We start from the raw sequence: 12,091 nt of genomic DNA, 5'->3' as shown, positions 1-12,091 counted from the left end.
TTGTATTCTTTAAAAACCACAACGGTTTCATTGCAAATAAGACATACAGCCTTTGAAGGGACTTAAGCGAAAAAATATTTAGTAGTCCACTCCTTCTGAAACACTCGACACTCACTTTGAACTTTTCTTTTCTTTAGTGTTTTTTGTTACGGCAAGGCTCAATGCAGCTGCAAAGCAGTAGAAGAAGAAAAAAAAAACAACAAAGGTCACTTGTGTTGAGAGCCCGCCATCTAGTGGGAACAACAGAAACGTCGGGTACTGCAGGGGAAGGCCAAATGAATGTGGTCTTTACTGTAATTTCGTCATTTCAAAGATTGACGAAATTATTTCGCGGGCCGGATTGAAAAGCCCAACGGGCCGTATATGGCCCGGGGGCCGTAGTTTGCCCATTCCTGAACCAAGCCTGCACTGAGTGTAAGCTCACCTGCTCCACGTGTGCTCCAGGTAGAACCAGTGTGAAGTACCTGTGCTGAAGAACACCTGTCTGAAAGTGAGAGACGTTTCATTCAAACTGGATGCAAACTCTGTGCTTCGGATTTGTTTCCATGACGACAGTGTGCCCACCTGACCTGTAACATCAGTCATACACCTGAGATCAGAGGTCAGTCGGTCAGGTGCTGCCTCACCTGGATGACTCAGCAGTCAGTCAGTGAGTCGGCTCTATCTGATTTGTTTGTCAGGCAAAATCACAGTATCAAAACAAATCAAACCACAACTATTTACATGAACGTACCTCACAAACACACACCTTGTTTGATGTGTGCAGCTGAATCATTACATGTTTGAGGTTGTTTAAAGGTCAGTTTTTGATCAAAGTAAAGTTTGTTTAAATAATAATGTCGAGTCTTTATTTCTTTCTTTCAGCTCTATTGTAAAGCAGCGATAATCCCCGCCTCTGACTGTCCTGCACGCCCATATAAGGAGAAAGGGAAGCTTCACAGAAGAGCTCACACACTCAATGTGTGTGTTAATGACAGCAAGGGAGGAGTGTGTCAGACACTCACACAGAGGTTATTGATCTTATTGATCAGTGGTCGTATTTACAGCAGAACTGAACTGAATTTTAAGTCATAGAGATCACAAAACACTTAAATGTGATTTTATTTCCAGGTTCAATAAACACCTTAAAAACCTGAGAGAAATACTGGTGTTTTAATAACGATGTGATGCAGTGCTGCCCCCTGCAGGCTGAAAGCTGCAACAACTGTAGCTCTTTTAACCCTCCTGTTGTCCTCATCTACGGGCACCAGAAATGTTGTTTCCTTGTCTGAAACAAATCCTCAAAAATCAACAAAAAAATTTCCCAGGTTTCAGAAACTTTGCAAAACCTTCAGGAAGAAAATTCCAATAATTCTTTAAAAGCTACCCTTAAATTTTTATTTAAAAAAATCCCCCAAATTTGGCAAGAAATTCTTGTAAATATTTTCAAGAAATAAGTAAATACATTCCAAAAAAATCCGAAAAATATCTAAAGTGATTACATATACATCAGCAAGTGTTCTAATGGTTTCTTTAAAAAAGAATCCAGCAACTTTCGCTGGATTTTTTGTTTTTTGTGAATGTTCTTAAAGAAATATTTTTTTAACATTTTTTTTTTCACCAAAAAAAATGTTCAAAAATTCCCCCAAAAATGTTGAAAATGTGGACACCAGAATTTCACTGTGAAAATCTTTTTTCCACATTTTCAAACTTTAAAACAGGTCAGTTTTGACCCACAGGACAACAGGAGGGTTAATTAATTCTAACACATTCAAATCTAGTTTTTATTTTGCTTAGTTCTATTTTCAAAAAATATTTTATGCCTAGTTTTTCTTATTTCATTGCATCCATCTTTTAATCTAGCTTTTATTTTACTTTCATGTCTTTAATCAGCTTTATTTTTAATCTGAACTTATTCGATTGTCATCTGTAAAGCACTGAGTTGTATGAAAGGTTTTAAACAAATAAAGTTTAATTACCCACATTTAGGAATAAACAACATTTTACAAAGAAATTCAGAAGGGAAATTTTTTTTTTTTACTGCAGTGGAAAAGCTTCCCTGCAGTAAAACAAAAAACGATTTGTATTTTGATTTATTCTTAGAGTGAAACTTTGCATTCATATTTAATATTAAAAGAACTCCTGACAATTTCCTTCTTCTGTTGAAGCACAAAAATATGCCAAAATAAAAGTTTACTCAATTGTCAATTAAAGTGAAAGAAAGTTTATATTATTTAAATTTTTTTGATTATATCTACCATCACTTTTGAACAAAATGTACAAATAGATGTAAAATTAATTTTGTTTTCTCACAATACTGAATCTCTGCCATTATACTCAATAGTTACGTAGCTGATGACAAAGTTTTCAGATTTTTGTGTCCTTTTCGAGCAACCAGACTGAGCAGAAACGTGGAGAATTCAGTTGTTTTATTCGAAAACACGGCGGTTACAGCAACACGATCAGCAGACAGGAATAAAAAAATAAAATTAAGTCAGAGACGAGTAGAGTCGACTCCGACTTCACGTTTCCAAACTCAACACGACAAGTCAGGGTCAAAGAGACGACACCACAAAACCTACACAGACCAGTTCACTTCTATTTACAAGGACCCGAGACCCACAGGGAGGAGCTGGAAGGTCACTGAGCTGCAGACGGACAGGTGCCAGGTGAGAGGAGGCGGGGTTAATGCATTAACAGTTCAAACACACCTGAGTCGACGATGAGTCCCAGAATGCATCTGCTTTGAGAAACATCAAATCAGAGATTAACTGGATTAACTTTTGAACCAATCAGCAGCTGCGATAGTTCTGATGTCACAGCGTTGAATGGAAGTGTCTCCATGGTGACAGCTGCTGAGACTCATGGGTAATGTAGTATTCAGTCAGAGCAGACTGAAGAGAAGAAAGTTTGAACAGAAGCCGAGTTCAGGATCAGGAGAAACAGAAGAAGTCAGGAAAAGCTGATCTGGTTTCACTGGAGAACCTGATCAAACATCTGGAAATCAGTTTGATCACAGTGAAACCTGATCAGCTCCAAGCAATGATCAATAAACTGAAAGATCAAACAGAAACTCGCTGCATTTAACAGAATCTACTGTTTAACTAAATCAAACATGTTTTTCTTTAAGCACAGCAACAAAAACAGTTTTCACTATTTGTGAGCAAAACATTTAACTATTAAGTAATTAAACGTCTGAACCTCAAAACCTGCCGGCAGGTTTGAAACAGGTCTGATTTTTTAAAAACTCCTAAAACATCACCAGTGATAAAAATCAGAAAGAATCAACTTTCAAAAAGTCCAACTTGAAGCAGTCATCTGTATTGCGCTGCTTTGTCAGAAAAAATACCAAATCTGAGTGTAAAAATCACGATATTTCACTAATATCACTTTATTCTGTATGTGTCATTTAAAATTTTTTCCAAAAATAAAATCTTTGCTATAGTCAGATTTTGTAAAAAAAAAAAAGAAAAAAGAAGAAATTCTTTACTCCTGGTTGCAAATGAATTTCCATGACAGAATGAAAAATCCACAGGTTTCAGGTGAACTGGATCAATGAAATAAAAGCAGTGTGGCTCAGAAACAGTGAACAGAGGAGTAAGCTGTTTGAAGAGACATGCAGCATTCTGCATGGTGAAACATCTTTCTACTGCTGATGAGTGATGAGCAGAGGAGACAGAAAAAGTCCAGAGAGGAGACATGGAGACAATTTAACATCTACAGTATGAGGAGATCATATCAGTCCTAGAGTTTTATCATCTGAGGAAACATGATGGTTCCTGGATTTTTCAGTTTTATGAAATTACTCAAAGAAATGTTTATTTTTCTTTTCTACTAAAAGAAGACATTTCTGAGTTCTCTCTCCTTCTTCACGTTGTTCTGTTTCCACTGCGGGACTTTAGATTGAAAAATGAACCACAGTGAGTTAAAATGACTGATGAGAGTTTAGAGGCTTAGGACGGATCAGTAAAAAGTGTGAACTGTGACGTGTCATTCTGAAAACAAATTAGTAATTGTAAAAGTGTTGTAGGGTCTCTGGAGCAGAGCAGGAGTCACTTCAATCAGGATGAGATTAAATTCAAATGAGGTTTGATTTTTACAGACGTAAACCGTGAGGTTAATGGACATGTCGGGGAAAAATGCACCTCTTCAAGCCTTGATCAACATCAGACCAATAAACTACTAAATGATGCATTTGTTACCTGAAAGTGAGAAAATGGCAGCGCTGAAAATCTACATTTAGATTAATGCAGCGTGTTTCTGTTCAAACTTTTAAAAGACCAATCAGGCTTTTTGATTGGTTTCCTGCTTGTGAGCCGATGACATCACCGAGGTAACGATGGCATCATCAGCCACGAGCAGGTAAACACAGGTGAGTGATCCTGAACCTGATCTCAGCTGAGCCTCCTGTCAGTCTGCAGCTCAGAGGCCCGCAGGGGTCAGAGGTCACTGGAGGGGGCGGGGCCAGGCAGTGGGCGGGGTCAGGCGGAACGGCAGGTGAAGGCGTCCAACTATTCGTCATCGTCGTCTTCACCGTCGTCCTCGGCATCTCTCTTCCTCTTCTCCCCTTGAACAGCAGCTCCGTCGTCGTCTGACAAAACCACAAATAACAGTTAAATATTTAAAACAGTCACATGAAAAACACGAGTTAAAAATGCGTCAGAAAACTGTAATAACATAAAATAACATAAAATTAAAAAAAAAAAAAGATCAGATCCTGAGACAAAAGTAATACTGACACCAAAGATTGTTGTTGGATGAAAAAATACATAATTTAAGTTCAATTAAATCACAATATTACAGTTAAGTATAAGAACAAAGTCATATGAAAGTAATTAAAGAGAAATGGCAAAATATTATCAGCAAAAATGCAATTGATTAAAGAAGAAGGTTGAGTGTTTAGAAAAACAAATATATTATTAGGCTAACTGTGAGGGGAAAAATGGGAAACTGCAAAAAGGCAACAAAATTGTAAGACATTTGTAATGTTAAAATAAAAAAATTGGCAGTTTTAATTTTTTTATATTTCACCCATAAAACTGTTTAAATGGCAGAATTAATTTATAATATGATAAATACAGTATCACCTACAGAATTCTGTTATTGAGCAATGTTATATTATGGGAGGAAAGTGAGAATTCCATTAAAAACAAGCAAAATTACTTTTAACAAATAGTAAAGTTTAAACTGTACAAGAAAATAATTTTTAAAAATATATGTATAATCTATAAATATATATAATCTATACGAGTATTTATCATAATGAACACTACATTAGTTGCAAGGATTTAAGTGATTTTTAGTTAAAATAAAAAACAATAATCTGAATATTTTGGGAGTCCGTTCCATTACACCCAGAAAAACGGAACTGTTTCAAGAATTAGGTCAATAAAATGCTGCACTTTTACAGTAACTACATTATATACTTTTATAAGTGGAATTATAATAAACAGTATCGCTGCTCTGCTATGAAACAATCACAACATTTTCGTCTTTTATTTAGTGCTGCAAAGAATTACTGTTTTTTGGGAGAATAAATAAAGAATAAAGTGGATTCACTGAATGCTCTCTCAGGAGAAACACCTGTTCACACAGGCAGAACCTCCTCATGATCTATATTTACAGATTCACTTCATCACAAACCTCCATCCTCCTCTTCCTCCTCATCGTCCTCCTCCTCCTCCACGTAGTCACCGTCGTCCTCTTCATCCTGAAAAGAGCAGAAACACCATCAGGAAACAGGAAGCTGGATGAACAGCACCACCCAGAGGTCAACGGTGGAACAGCAACATGTAGACTCACCTGGATTCCCTCCTTCATCAGGTACGACAGGCCGACCTCGTCCTCGTCTCCGTCGGAGCCTTCCTCGTCGTCCTCATCCTCCTCATCGTCCTCATCATCATCAAGGTCTCCATGTGGACCTCCTTCATCGTCATCGTCTGGAAGCAAAACAACAAAAAGTTTTCTACAAATTCTTCATATCTGTCACCTGCTTGTGGAGCAGGTATGATCCATTTTGTATTCAGCAACATTCTGCATTCGATAAATTAATTCATTTAATTCAATATCCTTTGAAAAATATACAGAAACATTTATGGCTGAAAAAGTTCAAGCAGATCAGAGATTGTCCAGAAGAAGCTCTGATGGAAAAACCCAACATATATTGCTGTTTGAAGGTTTCTGGTCAGTGTTTAAGTCTGTATCTGTAGCATTTGGGTTGTGTTTGGATATTTGCAGCTTTTTCAGTTGGTGTTCGGAGGTTGAATTGGTCTGTGTTTGCAGGTTTTTGTGGTCGGTCTGTGTTTTTGCTCACCATTGTCGGCCTCAGAGTCGGGCACCTCGTTGTCCTCCTGGTCGTATCCGTCCAGGTAGGTGAGCTGAGGCAGCAGCTCGAACACGCTCTCCCTGTAGTCGTCCAGCGAGGTGATCTCACAGCTGTACAGGTCCAAACTCTTCAGGTTCTTCAGGTTTTGCTGCAGGAAGACACCAAAGAACATCTCAGAGAGACAGTCCAAACAGCAGAAGTGTCTCTATTTCTCAAAACCACGTTAGAAAACGTCTGTTTGACGAGTGATTACCAAACCAAAGGATGACCTGGTTTGGCTGGTTTGATCTAGGTGAAGAACTTAATTCATAAATAAGTGGAGATATTTTGGGCCTGAATATGCTTCTGAAATTATGTTTCTACTACGGATGCTAAATTTTTAGTAATGTGCCTGTCGTAATGATCCTACATTTACCCTCTAACACTACATTTACCCTATTACATTATGTTACATATAGACAGTCTTCTACTGTACTTTTACAACAAGGTTCCACCTACAGAACATGATACATTCAGTAGGTGGAACCTTGTCTTAAAGCTCCTGTATGTAATGTAGCTGTTCAGCTGTCAAATGTGTACACTAATTGGATTTTAATAACGTTAACGTAAGTGTGCATTAATTAGTAAAATGGTGACCCCTACCAGCGCCTCGATGCTGCTCAGCTCTTTGATCTTGTTTCCGCTCAGGTTCAGGTACGTCAGGTTTGGACATTTCTCTGCCAGCGTGTCCAAACCTCCGGTGATGGTGTTATCACTGACCTCCAGCTGAAACACAGCAAACGCACTCAGACACAAGACAACACAAACTCACCGGGAACAAATACAGTCTGCAGAAATAACTCAGATCATTTATTTTGTGATTACCATTGCTGCTGATAAACAAAACTCAGTTTTCTTTTGTCACCGATCAACTGGTTCTGATTAATAAACAGTGCAGAAAGCCACACAGTAAAATACACTATAATGGTACCCAAGAAAAAGTGTTTAAGTGTATTAAGATGTATTTAAAGTACTAAAATAATACATATGCTCAGTTTATAACAGCTGCAGTAATGTACACACAGTATTTTATAGATCTAATTCAGTTCCAAGATGTTAAAAAAACGTATTTTTTATGGAATCTTTGTATATAATAAGAGCACTTGTAGATAGTCACAGTTCATCATTGAAGAATGAACATATTTTCATTCTCAATTCTTATCATTTTACTTAACATTTTCTGACTAAATACCTATTGAATTCACCTAGAAACAATCATTTACTCTATGTTCTATTTATTCTAGCTACATGTGGTTCAGACAATATCACTGGTTGACTTCTGGATCATCAGTTTTTCTTAATATGAGGTCAAATAGGAGACTTTTCATATTTCAACTCAGCCATAAATCAGAGATCATTAGATCTGCTTGTTCGATACTACTGACTCTGAATCAGTACTTTTACACGTCTAACTGAGGTGGCAGTAGAGTAAAGGGGCGGTTCAGACACCTGGTGATGAGGGCATGTGAGCTCACCTTGCGTAGTTTGGGCAGTGATGGCAGTTTGGCCAGTGAGCTGAGGCCGACGTTGACCATGCTGAGGATCTCCAGCTCCGTGTACTCCTCTGTCAGACCCTCCACCTCTCCATCCCCTGAGCGACAGTTATCCACCACCAGCTCTGCCACCTGAACACACCATGTGACCAGGATTCAGCCAATGAGACACCACCAACACAGAGTCATACCAAATCAATCGAAACCACATCATTTGAAAACAACAGTAATGTAAGAGTCAACAGTACATTTCAGCTAATCAATTGCTGCTGGAATAAACAGGGGAACATCAGAGCAAACAGCTGATGAGCTGAGCTGGATGAAAAGTCCAAGAGGGCAAATGTTTTGTCCAAAGAAGAAAAAGAAGCTGCAAGTACAAAATTCTGACTTGTTCAATATCTTTCTATGATCAACAACATATTCATAGAATCAGATGAATAAACAACAAAACTGGAATCAGAGAATACAGTTTCTTCTTAAAAATGTAAACAACCCAACTAATTACCACCAAAAATTGGCAGCTCGTTGATTTTTCTACTCAATTTTATTTATGTTTGATTACCCATTTCTGTAAAAATAGTCAAAATGCAGGTCTGTCTGACAGGAACTTCTTAAAGTAACATGTTATTTAAAGTAACTAAACCTCCTGTGAAACTATTTAAATTAACAACACTTTATATGTTCTAGTACCCGCCAGTCCACAGTGCAAGGAAACACCTGAGAGCAGGTAAATCAAGAGGAGGGATCCACCTGACTCAACTGATCAATCGATCAGGACCGATAACTGTCACAGAAGTAAGTCATTGCCGGTCACAGGTACCGGCAGTGTCTCACTAACGGAGGGAAACTGTGCTGACACTCCGAATAATCTTCGCTTCATCAACCAAACTGAAAACAGCAGCTTTGTGACGCTAACCGTGTCCACCAAAGTCCAAGTAAGATTAGTGTGATTTTAGAACCACCAAAACACGGCGGACTGGGCGGAGGCAGCACCCGAACCTCTAAACTTTACGGTCTGATCCGGAAACCGGCCGATGTTGAATTTGGTGTGAGCCGAAACGACCTGGAACACTTCAGGAAATATATTAGACATTTAAAGGTGATGAATTAGAAAACACTCTGGTCTGTGACCACGCAGACTAAAAAGATGTGAATTTTAAAATGGAGTCTGGCTTGAAGTGCACCATGGAGCTTCTAAACAGAGCCGTGCAGGCGGGAACGGCGACCTGCTCTTTAACTTAGTTTGGATTAAATGTGGACGAATGGAGCTGCGGTGCCCAATTGCCTCTAACGGCGGCGGGCAGGAGAGCACCGCGGTCGGTACCGGGAAAACTTTAAAGTGGGAGACTTCAGAGCGGAGTCTGACTGGAGGCGCCATCAGATTACAAACATCTCAGAGCTTCGCCACCAAAACACGGCGGAGTGGGCGGGAACCGCAGCTTGCAAGCTCCCCATAAAGTTTACAGTCTGACCCGAATAAAAGGCCGAATTTGGACCGAGTCAGAGCCGAACTGAGTTAAAATAGCCGACAACATGTATACTGATTTAAAGGCGCAGCAGTGGAAAGATCTCCTGGCTGCCCCCCAGTTAACTTTAAAGTTGTGTATTTATGAACGGAGTTTGGCCCGAGCATCGAGGCTCTCCAGATATTTAACACTGAATGTTAAAATGGGAGTCCGCTCGGGCCCTGGGGTAAATAGGCGGCATTCAGTCTAATTTATTCCAAACCGAGAAACCGTACAAGGCTGTGTTTTGTTTTTTAGACCGCGCACAGCGTCGACCGTCAGCCCGGGAATCCGCCGCCCGGTGCTCGTTCGGCTAGCGTGTTAGCTCGGATGCTAGCTGCAGGAGGCTCGCGCGAGTCTCTCTCTCCCACGAGCAGGTGAGACGTGAGAGCGCGAGACGGAACGCAGCTGCACGCGGCGGACTACAGGAGCTCCGCACGCATTTCTCTCCATGTTGGGTTCAGAGAGCCTCAGAAGGAGACAAAATGTCGGACAGAGAGGCTCGGGTCGCTACAGATGGAGAAACTCGACGTCCGCTTCTGTCGAGTGCTTCCAGCATCGTCATGTCGGCTGGACTCGGCATCCTCCACCAGTCCGTCCAGGAAATAACTCAAGTCTGCCGCTGTAGTGACTCACCTCGGCGGGGTTTCTGTTCCTCAGCTCCAGGCTGATCCTCTTCTTCATCTCCATGTCGAACGGAGGCGGAAAAAACAAAGTATAACAAAGGAAAAGTGGCTCGTTCAGTGAGGCCTCCTGCTCAAGCAGACATCAGCCAACAACTAAACCTCCATGTTCGCTGCGACCGACCTCCACTCATAGGCCACGCCTCCTGCTCATCAATATTCAGGTTTTAGTGGATTGTGGTTTCCTATTGGTCCAAACACGAGCCACTCACTAAAGCCTTCCCTATCATCTTATTATGTAGATTTCTTGTCAACGATTGGTTTGAATTTCGAAGGCGGTACTTCAGAGTGACCAGTGAGAAGGCGAGAACGAAACATTTAAACTCTTCAGGCGCTCACTCTTTGTCCTTATTGGCGCCATATTTAGCTGAAGTTGTTTTCCATTCATAAACTACAGTCGGTAGTAAATACAGTTTATAACAGCAGCTTTGTGGAACATCACTGCTATGTCAAATGATTCTACACTGGTTCATTGTACAAACACGGAATTATTTATAAGTACACTACTTTTTCCACTGATTAACAATTAGAAACAAATGCTTTAGAAACACTTTATAGAAAATTCAGGCTTCAAAGTAGAAACTTAAAGAACCAAAGTGAATTCAGCTTTGATCAGTGAAACTAAACTGAGTCCAGCTGGGATTACAATCAGTCTGATGAACATGGTTCAAAAATGAGCTGTGAACAACAAAACTGAGAAAATTCTGCTGTTCACAACTGAAAATGAAACTATGGACTGTGTCTATTTATGTCATAGACTGTATTTATGTCTACCTCATGACTCCATATAGAAAATAATTGAATTTTGGAAGTGAAAAATCTGACTCTGAGACTTCACGAAGATGGAAAAGGCTCTAGGAAGATCAGTGAGCAATTAAAAATCAGTGAACCACAGAAGAGACCAAGATATATTAGTTGGGTTCAGATGGAGTCCAGCATGTTTGGCGTGACCCTGACCAGGACTACCACAGTGAATGCAAAGTCCTGACAGTGAAGCACAGAGGTTTGGAGTGTCATGATAAGGGGCTGCATGAGTACAAAGGGTATTGATGACATTTCTAGATGCACCAAGAATGTCTTATGATAAATCAAAACACTGGCTGACAAAATGATTCCCAGTCTGCAGAAGATGGAAGAAGAGGAATATTTCAAGCAGGAGAAGATTCAAAGAACAACATCACACAAGAGCTTCTACACTAGAACAAAGTGGAACTAGAACCTGGACAGTGTGAGTCCTGACCTGAAGCCAGCAGAACCTTTGTGGTATTTTCCAGCAAAGAGCAGCTGAATAAAACAGTATGTGTAGATGTGAGCAGAAATGAATGGACTCTGCTTTGGACATTCGAATAAAAACAATCAAATAGCTTTATTATGGAACCTCGGCAGTCACATGGTGGACAAAATATAAAACATGAAAATCTGTGTGTGCAGATGACAGATCAGTAAACCAATGCACAGATCTGCTTGAAGACTGGAGTCGGTGGAACCAAATAATCCTCTAAATAAATTGAAACTATTAACATGAAATGAACTTTGACAGTAAATTAGCTACTTCAGCTGCTGACAGTCCTCTTGGTATTGTACTGCTTTATGTTGTGTAATTGTTGCTGCGGCTGGTCGACTCTCTGGCAGCAGAAATACACAATAAAATGAGAAAATAAAGAGGTTTTCTGCAGAACTGGACTCAGTCTGTCAACACATTTTGATAAAGCCTTTTAAATAATACAACAAAACAACAAAAACCTTTGATGTCCAGTTTTCCGAAGTGAAGCATCTTACACCTACTCAAGTACTTCATTGCACTTTTTTGGTACTTTAACTTTTAGTATTTCTATTTTCTGATGCTACAATTTAGAAATTACTATACCTTTTTTACTGTACTATACTGTGACAAAAATAATGGTGAAAATCCGAGAGCAAGGATGCCTGAAAAAAAAATTATGCTAACAATGATGAAATACTGTAATGTTCAGACACTGTAGAAATAATTTTAAAAAGCCAAGATCTAAACTGCACATAATATAGTCTATTTTTACAGTTGCATCTTGTAAAAATAAGATTTACTGT

The 12,091-nt window shown here is 39.5% G+C and overlaps 1 protein-coding gene across 1 annotated transcript; it reads right to left on the bottom strand.

Annotated features, from left to right (window-relative positions):
• Nucleotides 1-2,393: 2,393 nt before the first annotated feature.
• On the bottom strand, nt 2,394-10,170 carry LOC110960971 (acidic leucine-rich nuclear phosphoprotein 32 family member E-like). The gene is made up of 7 exons (XM_022208410.2): nt 9,978-10,170; nt 7,819-7,968; nt 6,947-7,069; nt 6,293-6,452; nt 5,782-5,918; nt 5,623-5,689; nt 2,394-4,570 (listed from the first exon to the last, which is right to left on the bottom strand). Exons 1-7 carry the CDS (start codon nt 10,029-10,031, stop codon nt 4,491-4,493), a joined length of 771 nt encoding a protein of 256 aa, XP_022064102.1. The 5' UTR covers nt 10,032-10,170; the 3' UTR covers nt 2,394-4,490.
• Nucleotides 10,171-12,091: the final 1,921 nt, after the last annotated feature.

The sequence above is a fragment of the Acanthochromis polyacanthus genome, chromosome 12 (assembly GCF_021347895.1).
Source record: "Acanthochromis polyacanthus isolate Apoly-LR-REF ecotype Palm Island chromosome 12, KAUST_Apoly_ChrSc, whole genome shotgun sequence".
NCBI lineage: Eukaryota > Metazoa > Chordata > Actinopteri > Pomacentridae > Acanthochromis > Acanthochromis polyacanthus.
This window is presented reverse-complemented; position numbering and strand designations above follow the sequence as displayed.